The 21,554-nt window shown below is 37.5% G+C and overlaps 1 protein-coding gene across 1 annotated transcript in view; it reads right to left on the reverse strand.

Annotated features, from left to right (window-relative positions):
• Nucleotides 1-277: 277 nt before the first annotated feature.
• The window catches only part of MYO3B (myosin IIIB), a 192,013-nt gene continuing 170,736 nt past the window's right edge, over nt 278-21,554 (reverse strand). The window contains exons 34-36 of the mRNA XM_030952691.1: nt 2,608-2,714; nt 2,187-2,233; nt 278-917 (exon numbers count right to left, since the gene is read on the reverse strand). Of these exons, the coding sequence (XP_030808551.1) occupies nt 785-917; nt 2,187-2,233; nt 2,608-2,714 (287 nt within the window). The 3' untranslated portion in view covers nt 278-784. The remainder of the gene's footprint in view (nt 918-2,186; nt 2,234-2,607; nt 2,715-21,554) is intronic.

A 21,554-nucleotide genomic window follows, 5' to 3' on the forward strand; every position in this document is an offset into this window, starting at 1 on the left:
AGCCCAGACCTATAGCTTAAGGAATACATTAAATATTTGCAGGGATAACAAGAAAAGCAGGTCATAATGATGGTTTCAGTCACAAGGACTAGATGAAGCAGTGTGTGAAACATTAGCTTTAAAACTGTTTTACTTCTTATATTTGAAATAATTCCTAGAGTTAGGCTTACGGTAAACAAATACTTTAGAAGAAAACTATTTGCAAGGTAAACTGAGACACAATTATATTTTAAATTATTTTACTCTGTACATTTTTCTAGTGTTAAAAGCCATACACAGCAGAGAAAGTTATAAAGGACAATGTTTAATATCAGTCAAATGAAAAACAAAACATTTTCACTATGACCCCAAATTAAATTTTTTAGTACAGTGTTCTTTTTAATCTACTTCAGTTCCTTGATCTTACTTTTCACACAGCTCTACCAGCAGTTGTGCCAGCACAGCAGAAGGGATGGCACAGGGTGGGAACAGCAGCCAGGGGAGGGGGAGGCAGGAAAGAAGGGGTTAGAATTGGATAAATTAACCTTGCTGCTAAATAAGTATGTGCATTATCAACATCAACACATACAGGTACTGTTGCTCCCCTTTACTGCAATTGCTTATAGAAATACAGCTAAATGTGACAGTGTATACCTCCAAACCCAGGTCTAAACAGTGAACTAAAGTAACTAGCTAACATGATATTTTTAATATATTATATGAACACATATAAACAAAGTTAACTGGAAGAGCTTATCAGCGGGAAAATACTCTTACCAGCATTAGTCAATAGAATGAGTGAGGTTCAGCTTTGAGCAAAAGACACATCTCTTGTAGGAGGGGATGGAGAGCTGAGAAAACTGTCATCTTCAGGGGTAGATTCAACAGCTGACAATGATTCATAATATTCATCCTCTCCATCCAGTACTTTGATTTGGCTTGAAAATAAACAAACAACACTCCTTAAGTTAAACACTGTCAATATCTTCAGAAATAGAAACTACTCTGTGGATCTAAAAAGGAAAAGCCCTACCATAAGAATGAAAAAAGAAAAGATGGGTTGATTTGATGAGAAAGACACAGCTTTTATACATATTCCAACTGCTATTATATTTTATATTCTGCATGGTTCTGAGGATCAGGGAAATACAATATCATCTTTCAGTTTGGGAGTATAGAATGATAGAACAACTACTTGCACCAAATGGGCATTTAATTTAAGCAATGTGGCTTTTTTTGTCTGTGTATGTTCCACAAGTAGGATATGATTTTGGTATCATATTTCAGATGATGGTTTGCTATGAATATGAGCCAAGGACTACAGCATCAATTTTTGGGGAAAGCCCTATTGACAGCGAGGGGCTTTCATTTTTCTGTGATGTATGATAAGCACTGCAGTTTGATGTTAGTGTTTTTATTCCCAGAATACAAACTTTTTTAAACTAGGGGAGGGAGAGAAAATAAACCAAATCTTGCAGAGTCTTGCAAAAATTTGGACTTTGAGCTTGACTCAAAGACCTCTTGTTCATACAGTTACAATCAGAAGATGAATAAAAACCAGAAGAAAAAACACAGAAGGTTCTGGTAAATATTTGGACTAAATGTGTCTGTAAGCACCCATCAGTTCTCTCTGATCATGTGATCAGGCAAGTGAATATTTTGGCAACTATATAGGAGCCAGCCTAGTTTATTCTACCTATACCAGGAGGTAACTGCTCATGTAGCAATGAGAACTGACTCAGCTAAGAGAGAAGGAGCAACTCCCTTTTGTGCAGAGTGGTCTCTGTCAGCCCCTCACATGTGCTCCCCAGGAAGACAAGAGGCCCAGTGTGAGTGTGCTGCTGTGGGGCTGGCAGGACTTCTGGCACTGCTCTAGGTCACAGCCCTTCAGTTCCAACACCCTTCATCTGGCACCTTCCACTTGTGGGAAACACACTTCAAAATATGAACAATACTATTTTTTTGGTAATAACAGCACACAGAGAGAGCTGGGGACCATATTTTGTAAGAATCAGTTCTAGTGTCTGCAGACAGCAGTACATGCAAGTTTTACATTTGCCTCTGCAGAAAATGTCCAATGTCAATGCACAGAAATATGTTAATTGTTTATTTTTAGAAACCTCTCTAGAAAGTTTTGCATATTCTGTAATATCACAAAGGACTTCTTCTGTTTACAGTTGCTTAGAACTAAGAAGATAGATATTTACCCAAGTTTTCTTGGCTTCCTCTTGCTCCCTTGATATTCTAGAGTTCCCTGTGGAGAGGGCCAAGAACATACAGTCAAAGCAAAGCAGCAAGTCGTTAATTTTTAATTCAAAGTGATTTTGTGTTGAATGCAAGCAGATGCTGATAATATCAGAAGTCACAGCATAATTTTTTTGATCAAAGGGCTCAAGTGAGCCTGATGAAGCATGCATCTTGCTCGTCTTTGATAAACCACATCAATTATTCACCGTGAAGGCAGACATCCTGACATGAAAGCAACAGATAAAGAGCATAAGCACATGTTCAAGACGAGAGCAGAAGAACGTGGGGGTGGGGCTGGAGGGGCTGAAACAGGTATTAATAACAGAATTATTAACTGGAAACAAAGCCAGTAAAACAGCTTTATTGCCACTTTGAACTCACATTTAACTGGTTATAGTACATGTTATCCTCAGGGCTATTCAGCATTTTGGGCTGCTGACATCGTCGACGAGGTGTTCTCAGCTTCTGTTCAAGACAGTTTTCTGAACCTACAGTAAGATAACACAATTTAGTTTTAAGCTGTGCCAGGTGCTGTGAACGTCTTAGCACATTTTAGTCTGTAAACAGTCTTTTCTTCTGTCCTATTTGGTCCTGGATTTATTAGCAAGTCTGTTCTATTCAAAGTAAGCAAACAGAAACTGGGGAATCTTTGTTTTCTCTTTTGAAACTTAGCTCAAATGCAAGTTTTGATGCAGAACTTAATTTTCACTTTTTAACACTTTTTATTCTCCCATATATCTATATCACACAGTTCCTTATTCCTTTCACACTTTTTCTTAATATCATCTTCTGTTATCTAAGCAGGAAATGAGGTATATTGTGACTAGCTAGGAACGTATCATTCAGAAGCAACAAAACAGTTTTTCTACAGTAGACAGTAATAAAGTCTCTTGATTGATGAGACTTGGTCTATTATCATCATTTTCTTTATATAAAAAGACTACCTTCTTGACATGGCTCTCTGTTTAATCAGATTAAATGAATCAGTTTGGAATTACACTTTCTTCATATAATTTGTGATGTGCTGTAAAGTAACAGTTGCTTAAAGTCATCTGGAAAGCAGAATTTAAAGATGAAGAAAGTATTTCAGAAGGGTTTCTGAAAAGAACTAACAGCTTGCTAAGTTTTGGGTTTTTTTAGTGGTTGTTTTGTTTTTTTGGAGAGGGTGTGGTTTATTTGTTTTTTTAATTTTTTTTTTAGAATGATAGAGAAAAATTATATAGATTATGGTGTGCTATATTCTATTTTACCAGGTATTTTCCATGGTACACACTTTGGATTACAGGGTAACTATTTTCATTAAGTTAGTAAGTTACTACAAGATACTGTGGGAGCAAAGAAAGGTGATTTACTTTTCAGATGATTCTCCCCATGCCTTTGACTTTTCTCATATCTCCCTGTTAAAAATTATTTTAGTGACAGTATGAATAAAAACTGAGTTTGGCAGCACTGAAGGAAAAATATACATCTTATACATTTGCATTCCTTAACACAAAAGGAACCTGCTCCTATACAAAAGATCAGCGCAAAGATCAAGTAGCATGAATTCCCTTAAATACTTCAAAACTGAAGTTAATATGGCTTTTGCAGATGCAGGGCTCTAATCTCACAAATCTATTGACAAGATCTGGCCTTAAGGAGCAGGTAACATTACAGAGGAGGTTTATTATGCACTCAGGCTTATAGTCTGTACCTGCAATCTGAATGAGGTAGAGGAGATGTTTGAACTTTGGCCTTTTCAGCCAAAGGACTGACTGTTCTTAGACATTTTCTCTCTTTCACTTTCTTCTGCTCAACAATAAAATTTAAAAAATATTAATTTCCTCTCAGTGTGCAACTGCGATGTCTGTGTGGGAAAGGAGCATTTGCTCCATTCCATCACAGCACCTGGGAGGGAGGGTGGCTTAAATGACCACCAGAGCTGGGTCTAAAATTCAAATTCAATTTTATAGAGAAAGATTGTATTTATCCACTAATACAAAAAAACTTAAAAATAATACACTCATGCTGCTTGCTAATTTAATACCCTAATGCTTCAGTACTTTATACTTTCAAAGTTAAGTAAACCTTTATTTATTTTTGCTAAAGAGATTGTGATGGCTGAGCCAGAACCTTTGCTACTTGCCTATATTGTATACAAACAGACAAGGCAGAAACTGAGGAAATTGGGTGCCCAAATAATATCTGGTTTGTTGAAAGTTTTTTTCACTATGATTCAGACAGAATATATATGCAATTTTTTTCTCCTAGAAGTCTGAAAATGTTGCAGAAGACCTGTCATAACTACATTTCTAGCCTCTCTCTGCTTTGAAAGTTACTCAAACTGATCTTAGAGCTTCCCCCTTCAGGACAGCAGGGTCTGCAATTTTTGCAAGCAATCTTTTCAGTCACAAAGCTAGTTGAATTTTTTCTTACAGCGATATAGTTTTTGAATACCTCTCTATGAATTTTTTTATTCTAGAAAGGCTGGTATGAAATCAGGTAGTCAGTGTTCTGCATAATTTCACACACCTCTCTGCAGCTTGTCAGAAGTAAAAACACAGCACAAAATATTTCAAAATTTTTAAACATTAAAATAATGTGATGGGGTAGGTTTTTTTTATTTTCCCTTTCCCCTAAGTGCTCTTGAGGCCTTCACGTGTTTTCTTTTTCAAAGCACACATATATATAGGCTTATTTTTTAATGTCTTTCATCCATTAGGATTCTGAGTCACTAATATTTTGCTCTACCTTTTTATCCTGACACTTAATTATTTCTGTGTATCCTACGGGTGGTCTGCAGCTTGTGTTCTCCAAAGGAAATACCCTTTCAGTGGGCCCATTTGTCTTAGTTGCACACTACATGAACAGTACAAAATCTGGTAACATTTATCATAAACTACCATAGCTGGAGAAAATGGTATTAACATGTGCTCAACACTCAGCAGTTGAATAGGCATTTTAAATGCTGTTCTAAATATTTTGCTTTGATGACAAACTTAAAGCCACCAATAAGAAAAAAGTCACTTGTAATTTAATAGAAATAGTAGCAGCACCACTATCATTAACAAGGTATTGTCTATACTGCACAGAAATTGTGTCATGTCCCTCTGGCATGTCCAGGCTCCTTAGTTTGCTACAAATTTAGAAACCAGATAAGACGATAAGTACATGCATTTTCTTCAGGTTGTCCTTTAGCATCACTTCTTAAGAAAGAGATCTGGCCCCCTTTTGTCCAGAAGAAAAATTTTTCTTGAATCTCTGAGCACAGAAATTCCTTAGGTTACAATTTCTTATTTGATAAATCACTTACTGTAGTGCAGAAATAACAGAGAGCAGGCAAAATGCTTTCTGCCAAGTGCACTATGTCAGCTGATCTAAGTGCAGGGTAGCTGAGGTTCTGGGCATCCTCATCTCACTGGAGCTCAGAGAGGCTGACACTGGGTGAGCAGGCTCATGGGGATGCTTCCCTAAAGACACCACAAAACTGATGTGGCTTAAAGGGAAGGGAAATAGAAACTGGCTACCGGATCAATCTGTTGGAGTAGAAGGTAAAGAAAGTAAAGAAACTGACGGTGTTTCTGGTTAGTCCTCTATTACCACTGTTGGTTATCCTTTTTATTTCTTCGATACATAAGAGCCCAAGTGAAAAAAAACAGGACTTGCAGAGCTCAGACAGACGAAAAAGAGATATTTTTTCAAGTAAATGTGAAGTCAAACATTTGAGTTACATTTTTATGAACTGGGAATTACATAGTTGGAAAGCAGTGTCTTCAGGAGAGACTTGGGAACTACAGATATTCCACTGAATATGAAATATACTGGGTGCAAAGAAGGGAAGACTACTCAACAGAAACAGAAAACAGACTTATTGTTGAGTACAGAATTATTTTAAAGTGGATGCAATAAAGGGCAGAATGTTTTGAGAACAGGAACAATTTGAACTCTGAAAAATCTGCCACATGGTGAGAAACATAAGATTGTTCTACCTCATTCTTTTCAAAAGAAGGTGAAGAGGTGATCTGAAGCAAGTGTAAACACCTACATAGAAAACTGAGGGTTTTGCAAATTCAAAAACAAAAGTCTAGACTAACTAATGGTCAGAAGCAGAAGAAAATTTTAGACCAGAACTACAGCACATACTGAAAGCAATCAACTAGGAGAAAAAATATTTAGCAGTAGGATGGAAACGCAAGTTGAGACTACAAACTTTTAGAAAGACAAGTTTTGACTTAAGCAAAAACTACTGAAGATATGACAGAGATCACATGTATTTTAACAAGAATTAATTTCTCTAATGTGATTTTTATCAAAGTCTGCAGAAGATCTGTATTCATCTTTTAAATTCTGGGATTAGTTTCTGAATTTCCACATGATTCTTCTTCGTTTTCTTATGGCTGAAAAGGAAATGCTTTTCTTCAGTTAGCCATCATATCCATTATACCGACATTTTTAATGATATCTGTTAGCTTGGAGATGATTAGCACATTTCTTTTATCTTATTTAGAAGATTTTTCTTTTTAAAAATCCATCCTTTCCATAAGCAGCAAAGGACTCTTTCAGAAACGCACAAACTGGCAAGCAGCAAGATTTAACAAAAGACTTCGAACTGCTCTTCAGCACTGACACATGGACTTCTGCATCCAGGATCTGGGCCCTGACTAATACTTTCAAAACAATAGTGGCAAAAATGTATTTTTCTAATGCCTTCCCATGGAGCAGGTGACTTTCAGGTGATATTCAGTGAAGATCTCATCTTAGATGCCCTTATGGTCCTGATTATCTTAGCATTGAAAGCATGGGTACCAGGCAGCCATGTCAGAAGAACAGAACCATCAGATTTTGATTGCTGAAATGAAGTTAGGGTCTCCATAAACTCTTAATGACTAAACTCTTGCTTCAAAAACCTCTTGGTGCTGATAATCTTGCCAAGCATTGCTAATTTTTCCTATATGGAGAATTCTGCACAGAAATGGTGAGGAAGCAGCTTAACTGCATTTGGAACTTTTAAAATAAACTTATGTGAATCAGATTGTTTTAAGGGTGGTACAGCACACCTGGGTCTCTAAACACTCGTTGATGTCTTACTTTTTTTGCAAGGAACGCACACAAGGGTTCTTTGCCAATATGTCAGTACCCTGAAGAGGCTTTGCTGCCAATTCCCTTGCTGCAGGACTTCATCCTCCACAACACATACTGAACAGAGCTGAGTACACTAATTTTCCTTCTGAAGCCATTTACCCAGGCAAGTTTGGGAGGGGTTAGTCTTACCTCCTTTTCTGCTACAGGTGAACACAAACCTGGTATCACAGGAAGGGTAGTTTATTCCTAATTACTCAAATAAGGGGATTTAGAGTATAAGAAGGGGCAGTTTGTCCAAGGAAAGGTAATGGGGCCATTTAAGGAATCATATATATGATTAACAGAGTAAGCAAATAAAGTAGAGAAATCACTATGACAAGAAAAATAGTAAGCATGTAGCTGATTTCCAATCTATAATATCAGATGAAACATGAAAGTGCAACCCTTAATTATAAGCAAATATTAGCACAGACTCATGGGATCTCATCATAACATCTCAAGGTCTACATTCATGAAAATTTAAGCAATGTTTAAAATCATGTTAATTTGTTCTTTGTTTGTTTCTTTTCCTGCCAGTCTAATTTATTCCAAAAGACTTTGGTTCTTAAGCCTGGATATATTGATCATGCCTATGTAAAGCATTGTTATAGCCTGGGGAGAAGACTTTTGTGAAAAAACTTGTCTTTGTTCTCCTTTGATAATTTATATGTATTTTGATGTTTTCAAGTTTCCAGTTTTGAATCATTTTTCAAGGCAGCAAGTTAACTTCACTTTTCCTCTTGAAGTCTTAGGCAAATGCAGAAATGACCTCACAGACAATGATAATATACATCCTTCTCCTGGACTGGATGCTAGTGGATAATTATGTGCAGCACGTTGACTCCAAGGAACAGCTACATTTTCCTGTGTGCTCTGCAAGTCTGTTCAAGGAGAGAACTCAGGGGGCTAATGATTCTGGTCCCACTCATATCAGTGTTAAATGGGACTGACTGAACATCACTTATGCAGTAAAAACTGCTGCAAATTAACTAGACTTCACGATTTTCATTATTTCAGCTTTGTTTTTAAAAAGGGTGATTTACAAAGGGCACATAATGCTATTTGGCTATGAGTGTTCATACAAATGTATTTTCCTTCCTTTTCCATTGCCATGATTCTCCACCATTTGCACAAACTTTTATCATACCTTAAGTGTAAAACAGGAGTAAAATGGGAGTAAAATGAAAAATGTGCCTGGGCAGCAGAGTGAATACTCAAGCAGTTAGTCCCCACTGAGCTCCTGCTGTGTCTGCCTGCCATACTCAATCCCACTAGTGCAGAACTACCTTGCATATCCCTGTACTAAGCTGCAGTCAGTGTGACTTTAGTATGAGCACGTTAGGACATACCTGGCTCACATCACAGGGCATTTGTACATTGCCTGTTAATGCTACCAACTATAAAAGTATCAGAAACAAGGACAGGATAACAGGTCTAATAGGCTTCACTAAACATATTTTACAGTGTAGAGTAATCTGTAGCTTCATTTGGAAATAATGAAGTTACTGTGTTTATGGGACATAGTATAAATTCAATTATTTTATGTTAGTTCTGCAAAAATGCTGAAGGCTGATAGAAAACAAACACACTGTCTCTCGAAGATTTTAATCCAGGCAAAACCACACCAAGAGACAACAACACAGGGTAGGTGAGAATAAAGAGCAAGACTCTTTGGTGACTTCAGTAGTAAGGTATGTCTTCATATAATGTTCTTTTCACTTCTGAAGTTAATAAGAGGGAAAAGAGAAAACCATAGAAAAGGGGAAAAAGACAAAAAAAACCACGATTAAGTAAGGTACTGAGAAACTAAGGAAAAGAAGAAAAGGGAATAAAAACATTAATGTGCAGCAATAGAACCTATGTTCTGGCATCAGAGGATTAAATTAATCTAGTAACATCAGGAGCCCGGAGGCATATTGACATAATACTATTAACAACTGTAATTCTCTCCAGAATATTTCATGCTTACCTACCAGTACCTTCAGATGTCTGCAAATGTTCAATAAGGCCATCTATTCTATTGATATAATGAGATCAAGTATGATGGGAACCATTCCTGCCACCAAATTCCCTTGGTCCCTTCCTGTACACAAGAGTGTCCAGGAATATTTATAGGAGCTGGCACACTTCATGCTGCTAGTGACAAGCAAGTATGGAAAGAACAATAAATCAGATGTGCTTTGAGGAGTCACAAGACCTCAGTCCTTGCTAACTTACAAAGTATCTTACTGAATCTTCACATAAGTGTTGCTAATGGAAAGGATGCTAACTGCTTTAAAAAATATATATATTAATGCTTTGAAAGAATGATTAATCCTTAGCAACTCCAGTGTACTTAAAGCTCTTACCTGGATTCATTACATAAAAATAATATATTAGATTTAATAATTTTCAGTGTCAAGTGCTTTGCAGTCTATAGCTCAAATGTAGTTACTCAATTCACTGAACACACAGAATCTGAAGGAGTAAAAAATCCTATAGAAAGACATAAAATAAAACAAAACCAAGCTTCACTATCACCTTGGATCCCCCACACAATTGTGGTGAACTAGAATTCTGTTTATTCAGATGGAGTGTGCTCATAGTGCCAAGAGCCACAGACTGCTAGGGAAATTAGTGTAGCCCCTTTGATGTCATGTGCATCCCAGAATCTGTAACACACTGCTGAATCTGTGAGCATATCCTTTTGTTTATAACCCTAAACAGAACCATTTGAATACACACACTGAAAGAACTTGTAACAGAAGCAATGCATTTTCTCCCACTCAGTGATTCATTATGAACAGCTTCATTTTGGATACTGCAGTTATGTGCAAAGCCATATGCTTTAGATTATAAAGCACACTAAGCAAATCATAAGTTTTTCAAGATGTTATGTAAAGGCTGGTTTTGCATCTGTTTGTTGCCAACGACCCAGATGATACTGTAATTAGAACAACAAATATTTTATGTGAAATCAATCATTTAGCTGTCTCTGAACCCTGAGACAATGGCTTTTAGATACACTTTGTTGGGAAACAAGATCCATAAATAGTTAGAATCTTGGCTTTTGCTGTTTTTTTTTTTTTTTTTCTTTCCAGCACAGTTCTGATCCTTCAGTATTTGTCAGTTCTTTCAGTTTCTATTGTGAGTGATTTGACTGTAGAGGAAAAAAGGCAGAGATTAAACAAAGCATACCAAAGGACTGAACTATCAGTGACTAACACGGGTAAGATTCAAACCTGTCAGCAAACAGCACGCTTCTACAAGTATGGTCCTGAAGATGTCTTCCTAGATGTTGAATATACAGAAGCCCTTATAAGCCCTGCACATAATAACATCTAATAGCAGGTTCCAGAGGTGTGGCAATTAGTCAAAGTCCAAGAGGTTTACACAAATACAACTGTAACTTCAGGGAAAAATAATTCATGCTAAACCATCTAAATGGCAGAAACTACTTCTGGACAATGCAGAAAACTTAAGTGATCATTATTTTTCTTTCCCTCCTCAGACTTGACCCAAGGTGGTTGTGGAAGTTTTTGGTTAATTCATTAAATCATAGAATGGCCTGGGTTGAAAGGAACATTAAAGATCATCTAGTTTCAACCTCCCTAATATGGGCAGGGACATCTTCCATTACACGAGGTCGCTCAGAGCTCCATCCAGCCTGACCTGAAACACTTCCACAGATGAGGCATCTAAAAATTCTCTGGGCAACCTATTCCAGTGCCTCACCAGCCTCAGAATAAAGAATTTCTTCCTAATATCGAATCCAAACCCATTCGCTTTCAGTTTGAAGTTATTCCCTTTGTCCTGACACTACATTTCCTTGTGAAAAGTTCCTCTCCATCTTTCTTGTGAGCCCCCTTTTTAGGTACTGAAGACTGCAATTAGGTAATTCCAAAGCCACCTTTTCTCCAGGCTGAACAACCCCAACTGTCTCATCCTTTCTTCACTGGAGTGGTGATCCATCCCTATAGTCAACTTGGTAGCCCTCCTCTGAACTTGGACCAAATATAGATTCCTCTCCTGTGCTCAGAAACCGAGAGCTGGATGCAGCATTCCAGGTGGGGTCTCACAAGAGCAGAGCAGAGGCGCAGAATCACCTCCCATGATCTGCTGGCCATGCTGCTGAGAGTGCATCCCACAATGCAGTTGGCTGGTGATCTTTTCATCAGTAACCATCTCATCGGAGATGGTCATTCTGGGTATGCTGGAATTACTACATATCATGGCCTATTTCCTAGTTCTAGAAGACTTGGTAAATATAATAGCCACCAGGTGATAAAAAATACCTATCTCACATTATCATGTGAGCAAAGTGACGTCTCTCTCACCATTTGAGCAATGCCATATGATCACTACAAGTTAATGAAGAACTTCACAGCAGAAAAGCCTACAGAGAGCAATTAAATATGAAGAGATCACTTCCAGATCAAGACATCCCTGAGCCACAAACCATGTTTGGCTGGAGAGTGTTCTGGGCAAATATCTCTGCTTGCCCTACTTTTATACTATACCCTAGGCTTTTCTTCTTGGTTACTGCGAGAAACAGAAAATTAGGATAAACAGACTTGGATGGGACTGGAAATGTTCTTTTTTATGCGTGGGCGAGTTTTTCTGTTTGTTGATTTTTGTGTGTGTGTGCGCGTGTATGTAAGGTGGCTAATATTCGAATGACCAGGATAGAGATCAACTTAAAATAAACACATTCAAGCAGAACAAATCCTTAAGAGGCACCTGAAATGGAGGCTGAGGTAACTTCTCACAAGAAAAATATCAGAATCTTCACTGTAAAAGATATATCAAGATCAACTGTTTATGGCAGGAAGGTTGTATTACACTTGCCTCTTTGCTAGCAGCGCACCAGATCAGCCTGAGTTTCTGGAAGCTGAAATTCCATGCAAAGATGAAGACAAAGGAAAGCCAGTAATTCTTCAGTTTTCTGCACATATCCCATTTTCCCTTCTCCATGAGTTTTTATCTGAGGTACTAGTCCTAAAGTAGAAACACCTACCCTAGGGACACCTACACAGGCACTGTGCACTCAGAGGTTTGCCATGAAGCTTGTCTCCTCAGCATTATGCCATGGCTGGCACTCAGACTGTTCATGCAGTTTATTTATTTAGTGAAGTTAACGAAAATAGGATTAGAAAGAATCTCAAGTGAATGTTTTGTCCTTTCCTGTATTCCAAAGTAAAGCCATGCACCATGTTGGAGGTATGAGAAATTTTCAAAATTGCTCAGAAACAAAAGCTTTCAAAAAAATTCTTACAAGCACAAACAATGGAGCAACTCATGATACTTCTGCACAATTAGATGGCAGCTATTTCTTCAAAGAAGAATTAGGATGATGATTTAGTCAATATGATTAAATAAATAGCTGTGGCAACTTTAAAATACAAATTCTAAATAACATGACAGTATCATCAATTTTAGATATAGTCTCCAAAACACATTTGGACCTATTAATACACAAGTTTTCAAACTGCAGATTGTGGATCTTAAGAGCTGTATCTCATGTGCTAATATGCTTCAGAAAACTCACTGGACACTTGGCACTGGTTCATCTTGTGGATGCTAAGAAAAGGAAAGCATATGGGGAAAAAGATGAAACAAACATGAAAAGTAAACAGTGAGATTAACTTTCAAAAACAGTCAAAACATTCAGTGCATTAAAGAAGAGTAACAAATCACAAATACCTTCCTAGTACTACTTCATTACAGAGCCAACTAGTGCATTGCCAAAAACGCATTGTACAATGCAGAGTACAATGTGGGGAGTCAGTGCGTGCGATCAAAAGTAGGGCAGGAGGCAATCTGTAAGTTCCCACTCTATTAAGATGTGGTTCACAATGGTCTGTGTTTCAGAGTTGCTGTTGTAGCATATAGCCTGGATACATTTAAAGGTAATCCCTCACCTTCTTCCAAATTGTAATAATAGCATTTTCATCCCATGCCCTCAGAGATTAAGCCACTTGATTGACTTTGAATTCCGGACACACAGGAAATTTGTATTAATTTAGCATAATGATGAGGCGCAATAAAGGCTCTGTGGAACCACAACAGCATGGTCTCTAAGGTTTTGTTCGTTACAGAAACACAATTTGCATATCTAAAGGCTTGGAACCATGGGTCCATATTGATACAACTAGTATCTCAAATTTGAGTGTAGCAGATTCAGCATATATTTCAAAGAATAAATGGTAGAAGCCCAAGATAAAACTCTCAGTAGATTTCTTCATCAAGAAAGAAGGTCTTTTTCTGAATTCAAGGTAGTTGGCAGCAGTAACTTTTAAAGGGGGTACGAAAGTAAGCTTGACTGAAGCTTGTAAAAATACCACTAGTTAGATATTTGCTTCCTGGTGTTGCTACAGTACTTTGGTCTGACATTCGTAAATGCTGGAACTAAAGGAGGTATCTTGGCGAGATAAAGGAAATTAATGCAGCTGACCTAAGTTCTACAGCAATCCATTTCTTTAAGGGGTTGTTATGGGACCCTCAATTAGTGATAGTTCAGAAGTGATCTACAGATAAAACTCAGGCCACTAAATTCTGAAAAAATATTTTGAAAGAAAAAGCATAAGCAAACTATTCCATCAATGACAGAGTTTGAAAAATAAGCAGGAGTAGAAAAAACCTTCAGGCTTCAAAGATGTCTGTTAACCTGTGAAAGAGCATCTAGGTTTGGGGTTTTTTTAACTACTTCCAAATCCAAATCACAACCTTTTATTGACAACTCACACTATGAACCTAGTGGAAGCATGCTAGATACATATAAAAATAAGGGCTCATCATTTTCAGTAGTGCAGCTCCTTATCTTTCATCCTGAAGTAGTAGATGGAGTGTCCACTAACACCAAAGTAAATTCAGAAAATGTAGAAGAGATATTTAAAGAAGAGTGAGGAAGGTCTGCAAAGAATTCCAGCCCTGGGATCTCAGTAATAATATAGCAAATTTAAGCTATGTATTTCATGGTACTTAGCAACACTACCTGTAGTAAGAGTTTGGGGAGTGCAAAGCACACAGAATATGTGTAATTTTCATCTGATCTTTCCTAAATGCTTCTACAGAAAATTTTGGTGAAGATTTCAGCTCATAGGGGCAGAGGAAGATGTACATATATGTGCACATATACAAATAAAGTAAGTTGACCTGCTGGTATTATAGTGACCTGCTTACGTGACAGTATGTTGTTTTGTTCTTGACAGGGCACAGCTTGCATTAATATATCAGCTCTCTGTATTATATTCCCCTCTGAACACAATCTTTGTTCTTGAGTGTACTTTTTAAAAATGGTAAATGTTACGGAATTAGTTAGACTCTTTATTTCTCTCATAAATATGTGACTAATGCAAGTGACTTTGATGACATTTTATTCCTCAGAAAATGATGAACACTTTTTTAGAAAAATAAGCATTGATTTCAAGGTTCAAACTGAGGCATTGGAAAGGCTGATTTTTAAACCATTGTAGCTTACCTCTTCTAGAAAATCAGGGTCTTCCACGGTGTGTTACTGCAGGTACACGGAATTTCTTGTCACTTCAGAAAATACAGGTTAAGTGATTTCTGGAATTTTTTTGGTGGAGTTTATTTGGATATTTTTTTACCTCCTAATTACTACAGATATCTGATTTTTTTCTCAACCCCTTTCTTACAAGTCTATATTAGATTTTTGGTTGCTATTGAATAGCATATCCCTATAGAATAGCTTGTGATATAACATCAAAATCTGTTTGTGTCCTGATTCTGTACTTGGGTCTGTGGGTATTGCAGAGTATGCAAAGTTTGTGAATAACACTTTATTAACTACTGTGCACGAATTCCTTGTGTGAATGACCTACAAAGGACCCCACAGAATTACAACATGAACAAACTGGTGCATTGCAAGTGTACCTATTGCCACAGAATGCCACTTCTGATTTCTCCCTTTTGGATAGCCAGGAAGTATGGCCATATTAACATAACTCTCTTCCACAACATATCCTACTTCTCAGTAGGACTAATTAGCTTAGGCACGGCACTGCACTCATCCAGCTATTCTGCCTCGGGCTCTGATTCACATCTAGCCTGAACAGCTTTGCAAAGATCTGGCATGCCTTGAGTTGCTATATCATAAATTAATATCAGCCTTGCACTTTACCAACTTTCCCATGGAGACAAAACCCAAAAATCAGCTTTACCTGTGAACACAGTCATCAAAGTCTCCTACTGAAGTAATGCCATAATAATAAAGACAATATCCTGACCCCAGCAGGAAGGGTCATATCCTGGAAACACTAACATGGGTGCACACCTTCCCTACTGGAACAAGTTCCTCTGAAGCCAGTCCCAACATTAGGCATATGAATACAAGGGAAAAATTGGAAAGTATCAGAAAAACACCTTGATATTAACATGGCTTAGAGAAATAAGATTAAAATGAAAATGTGCAACAGAATTTTAAGTCCAGTCTTTAGAAAGGACTGGCTTAATTATCCCCATTATTAAAGAGCACTGTGAAGTAAAAGGCTATGAGAAGAGAGAAATATGCATTTCTCCTCACTTGCAGAAGATACAGTAAATTTTTAAAGTTCATCACTCAGTCTGTCTGCACAATACTCAAATAAAGTCATGAAGCAGTTATAAGTCAGAGATAACTGAGAGCCATATACTTCCTAACAACCCACAATAATATGTAAGCGTACTTAAGGCCAAGCTTTGATGAAAAATTCTTATGCTAGGTTCTTCAATAAAATAAATGTAAGAATAACTTGTGCTTTCATGGAGAGTATGAATCAATGTGTAGCTGCTCATCATTATCTAAATTAAATGAATATGAAACTGTTGGGTGGGCAAAAGCAAATTGAAGATAATTAGCAAAATTTATGTTTTCAAATAATGTACAAACCACATAAATTACTTCAAAGAGACACATAAAACTATGAGTTTTGGGAAAAAAAATTGTAACAGAAAAAAAGGAAAGAAACATAACTTGTGGATACTAAGTTACAATTCATTGTTTGCTCTCGCAAGGTAGAGCAGCAGAAAATTGTCTCCCTCTTGTCATACATTTCATTTTTTATTAGGTCATTTTATGTTATTAGTAACTTTAAAATGCAGACACAAAAATAAGAGGTCCCAAAGATATTTTTTCTACTCTGAAGATGGAAATTAATAGAAGAAAACTATCTATAACACGGCATACAGGAAAACAAGATTTTCAGTTTTTGCTGCAAACACTCATTCATGCCAGCAGTCTACATGAAGTCAATGAGTTATCCCACTGCACAATGATGGATCAGGTGAGGCCTTATGAGATGGCAGCCATATTCCTTAAAATATGTTAATTTTAGTGATTTATCCCCTTTTCTTACTCTCAACCAATAACACATGTTTTTCCAAAGCAAATTACTGTTCTTTCACTGGTTTTTTTAGCATTGTTCACAATATTATTTATACAGAACCATAAATCCCTATTTTAATTTGTAAAATACATAGGAAAGGTTAACTATATTTATCATACTTTTTTTGCATTCTGCAATTCAATCTCTGCTACTAGGGTTTGATCTGGAAAGTTTGTGCAGAGATACAAAATATATTAGGTAGCTGTTTTGGCATATGAAGTCTTAGCTTTACATGTTTTGTGTATTTATTTTTCAGAGAGTTGCTAGGTGTCAACAAAATCCCTTGCAGAGTAGGATGTGGGCAGGCTGGCTACACAGCTGCTGTGTGGCCTGTGAGGAGGAGGTGCCTGTCCCATCTGACAGTGCCAGCACAGGGCCAATGTTTCATTACATTGGCCTTCTCTCTCTTTCCTCCAAGGCTACAGACAGCCAGGACTGGGATAACTGCTTGAACACACACAGAACGTGAGGGATGAATTTCCCAGTTACCTCTGCTGAAGTATTAAATTCAGATGTCTGATGATGACATTCTAAATGTTATCATTACTTATTTCACTGCAGCTCAATGCACAGAGAGGAAGAGAGAGCAATTCCTACTATGAAGTGCCCCCGATATATTGCTCCTCTTTTACAAGAAACAGCAGTAGCTTGTGCCACTGTTCAAGAAAGACCTGAGTGTCCAAACAGTAGCTGGGAACCTGGGCTCACCAAAAGAAGGCTGAGCTCATCAGACTTCAGTGAAACACCAAGGTAAGAGAGGGTCCAAGGTGACCATGGAGCTGAGAGAGCACAGCTGATTACCTTTTCTAGTTTTGTTTCTGGAATGAAAATGTTCAGAAGCAAATGTTTCATGTCCTATCATTTATCACACCACTAAACAGGCAACAAAGTTTTTCCTTCATGTAGAAACAAAAGGACAAAACCAAAAATCTTGCCTGCAATTTTGTTTTTCTCATAATTTTAAAGAATTTATGGCAAACCTGTGAATAAGAGGTACTCTGCTGCTGCCAAAGTGTAACTACAATGGCACCCAAATATTTCTAACATCTAATAAAAATAGAACTTTGCAATTTAACTTAGAATATCAGAAAAATGTGCTTATTGTCCACACTCACTGAAGGGAAAAAGTCAGTAACATCACAAAAACTGACTATGTTTTGGATTCTGCTTTTTTTTTTTTATGGTTTCAAAATATAGCATTTGAAGATGAAAAACTATTGAAGTAGCACACAAAGTCAATAAAATGATCTCACTACACTTGCCAATGTGCATAATGAGTTTTATCTTTAAAAATAGCCTCGTATTTAGTTGTGTAAGTTCCAAATGACATTCAATGGATGAAAATGCCTAAAGATTTCTGAAAGGTGTTCCTACATTTTGGCCGTTAGCATTCTGCAGCAGGATAATTTAAATCTTTTAATTCTGGGTACCCAAGATCACAGTCCTCCTTACTTCTAAAGAGGAGGAACTTCCACCTATGTGGAAGGGAAGCATCCCAATAAAAACCACGAAGCACAGCCATTGTTGGACCCTATTCAGGAAGTGCCACAACCAGACAACTGTAGAGTGTCTAACCTGAGTTAGAAGTTAATGAGGCTTCTTTTTTATCAATTTGTTCCCTCACTAACACTGAAATTTTAGGGCAACAGAAACTTTTTTTTGTGAATTCAGGTCATATTAACTAACAGTTTCAGCTGAAATAACATGAAAAAACTTCAGAGATGTTGAAAGAATTCATTCTGGCATCTCAAAAAACAAAACATTTTGATTTTGTCACAAGGGGACTCCTTTCCCAAAACAGAGGAGGTAGTGCTGCCACCCCTGATATCCAAAAGCTCAGTGATTAGGCCATGTTCTTAGATTGTAAAAGATGTAGCTTCAAGCACCTCCTTAAAGTGATTTGGTACAGGGACCTGAACCCAAACATCATGCTTCTCAGGAGAGCAGTCTAACTGCTGGGTTAGAAAATATGCCTAGGTAGGTTTCTCTCAGCCTCATTTGTTGAAAGTGTCCCACTTTACATAAAGTAGTTAAATATTCATTCAAACAGAGATTGAAAGCCAGGTGCTGGCCCCTTTTTCTCTGACTGCTCAAATTACCAGGATCTCAAGTCATTCACATGCTCTCTGTTTCTGTGGCCTACTTACTATTTAATATACATTCTACTGATGGGAGAAAGAGCAAATGCTTTCTTCTCTGAACTTCTGTATTGGCCTTGGGCATAGCCCAGACCAGTGAGAATATGGGTTAGTGAAAGTTTTGAGCTTTACCTTTGGAAGGACAGTAGTATGGAAGGTAAGAAATGATCACTTTCTAATGCATAGAGTAGATAAAAAAATAAAGGAGTGTAATGACAGGAAATAGTATTACTTAAAGGAGAAAGAAGTGAGACATCTGCATCTATTTGTATCCACTGTTTATCCCTATTGGCACAATTAATAAAAGCTATGCATAAATCACACAAAGTTCATTAAATCCACTGGCTCAGGCTGCTGACTAATTGGTAAATACACACTCGATAAAAATGTAAAATGCATGCCAACTCCACATTGTACCACATTGTAAAGCTGTTTTCTAGTTAAGGGGTCTCTGCTTCTCTGTGGCTTTTCCAACAGAGCTTGATTTTCACAGTTATTGATCTTAAGGAAACAATAATGCCCAAACAGTGCCAAAAGGCCTTAGAATAGGAAAACAAAAAGCAACTATCAAGTTTACAGAGACCAAGAATTTTACTATCCCCTGCCTAGGGCAATTTTCTAACACACCCATGAATTTAAGGTCTGCTGATGCCTGCTCTGTACAATTCAACAGACTATTTAAGGCACTTCAACTCTTTTATGAATGTAACCTTCAGCACTTGCTTCTGCAATGTTGCCCTCATGTAGTCCAACATGAAGCAATCACTGCCCAGCAAAACTTTGCATCTTTTAAATCTATCCATTCTGATATATTAAAGGTCTGGGAACTATGCAGGCCTGTGCAGACAGGCAACCAAACACTACCAGAATTAGACACAAACAAAAACAAGTTATAAAGAACATGACAAGTATGAGAGTGCCTGAGGCTGGAGAATGTCACAGAAGACCATCTCCATTCATTTGGACAGGATGAAGAATTTGTGCACTTCAGAACATTCTCCTTTTCAGAAGAGGCCAGTATCCAGCCAGTCACAGATTTTTATAGATAGGGAGTGCAGCAAAAGGCTTTAATATTTACAGTACCTGTGTAAAATCCATGGAAAGCTTTAAATGAAAGGTCTCTTGCTACCACCACTGAAGACTCTGTGGACAGCCTTCCTGACATCAAACAAACCCAGATGTAGAGAGGCCTTGGGAACTAGCCCAGTGCTTTGTCTGGGTCTGACCTCAAGTTTTCTGTATTTACATTTTTTCCACAACACGATTTAGAACAGATGTCACTGGACACCAGAGCTCTTCTCCAAGGCTGGAGTAGAACATAACAGGAAAAGAGGGAGATAAAGACCAGCTCAATTTACATTACATGAGAATATTCATCTGCATAGCAAAGAGAAGGAAGAATCTACACATCTCCAATTTTAGTTTAATTAGACTCACAGTCAAACATCACTGCTGGTTTCCCTCTATTAAGGGTCAAACAAAAGGTTTGGTTTGATTTTGAACAGTCTTATAAAACCAAGTGGAATATTTTGGTTTAGGACCATCTCTGCTTGTATTCTCTATTTCTGCCATTGACTTTGGCAGTGCCTGAACAACATATTAAAAGCACTTGCCTCAAACCACACTTATGGAGTGCATGTTTGAGACAAAGGATGAAATAATGTTGAAAAACAGTATTATGAAACTGATATAGATTTAATAGTGGCTAAATGAAAGAAACGGGAATATGAAACCCCCTTCTCTAGACAATGTGTTGTGAAATAATCTCTGCAATGGAGGGAAAAAGCTCAGAAAGAAACATTTGGAAACAATACAAATGACATATGGTCCCATATGTTGAATCTATAATGCTTCCTAATTCCTTCAGGGTAAAATTCACCCTTCTCCTGAACAAATTCCAAGTAATTGAGATTTGCTTGAGAGGAATGTAGGAAGGACTAGAATCTTCCCTCCATACACAGACAAGAGAAGACTATGAAGAAACTTCACTGCAGTTGCCATTCTACCCATGGCTTGAAGCGGCACCAATAATGTTTTTTGACCCTTTTCTAGGTAATTATAATTGCTGATGCACAGGCTCAGCCTCATCTCTTCTCCTTGGCTGAGTCTGCTCAGGGCATGCTTTCTCTGTAGTGTGCTCCATGCGCTCAGCTTTCTGAATCCTACTAGGACAGCAGCATAGCTGGAGTTGCTTTAAAAGTTTTAACTATAGCAAGCTGCATGTTGGTGCTGATAAGGCATCCTCAGGGCAATTATACTCTGAGCATTTTTTGGTGATGCCTTTACAGCCCTTAGGTTTTTGAGATACAAGATTTCAACTCATAATTCCTGGTCCTACACTGTTCACCATTCCCTGGATGAGGGAGTGAAAGAGGAAAAAGCGTACAAAATCAGGCAACAGGTTTTATACTCTTAGTAAATGGATTTTGTAAGTGTGCTGAACACAACTGATTAAACATCTATCCAGCAATGAAAGCATCTCATATCTAAATGCTCTGAATTAAATTGCAACATAATAATTATTGGAATTTTGTCATATGTTGGGTGGCTGCACTACTCAGGATTGAGCAGGTAGCTGCCTAGGTGAACAAATTACTGGGGGTAGTTAGGCAGTCACAGTTCTCTTGACTCCTCACAGCTCTGGAAAGCCACGCTGCCTAGAGCTAAGGTACCCACTTGCAGCTTCCATTGCTGACCCATATGGGTGTAACTTCACACTGCAATA

This window comes from Camarhynchus parvulus, chromosome 7 (genome assembly GCF_901933205.1).
Source record: "Camarhynchus parvulus chromosome 7, STF_HiC, whole genome shotgun sequence".
Classification (NCBI taxonomy): domain Eukaryota; kingdom Metazoa; phylum Chordata; class Aves; order Passeriformes; family Thraupidae; genus Camarhynchus; species Camarhynchus parvulus.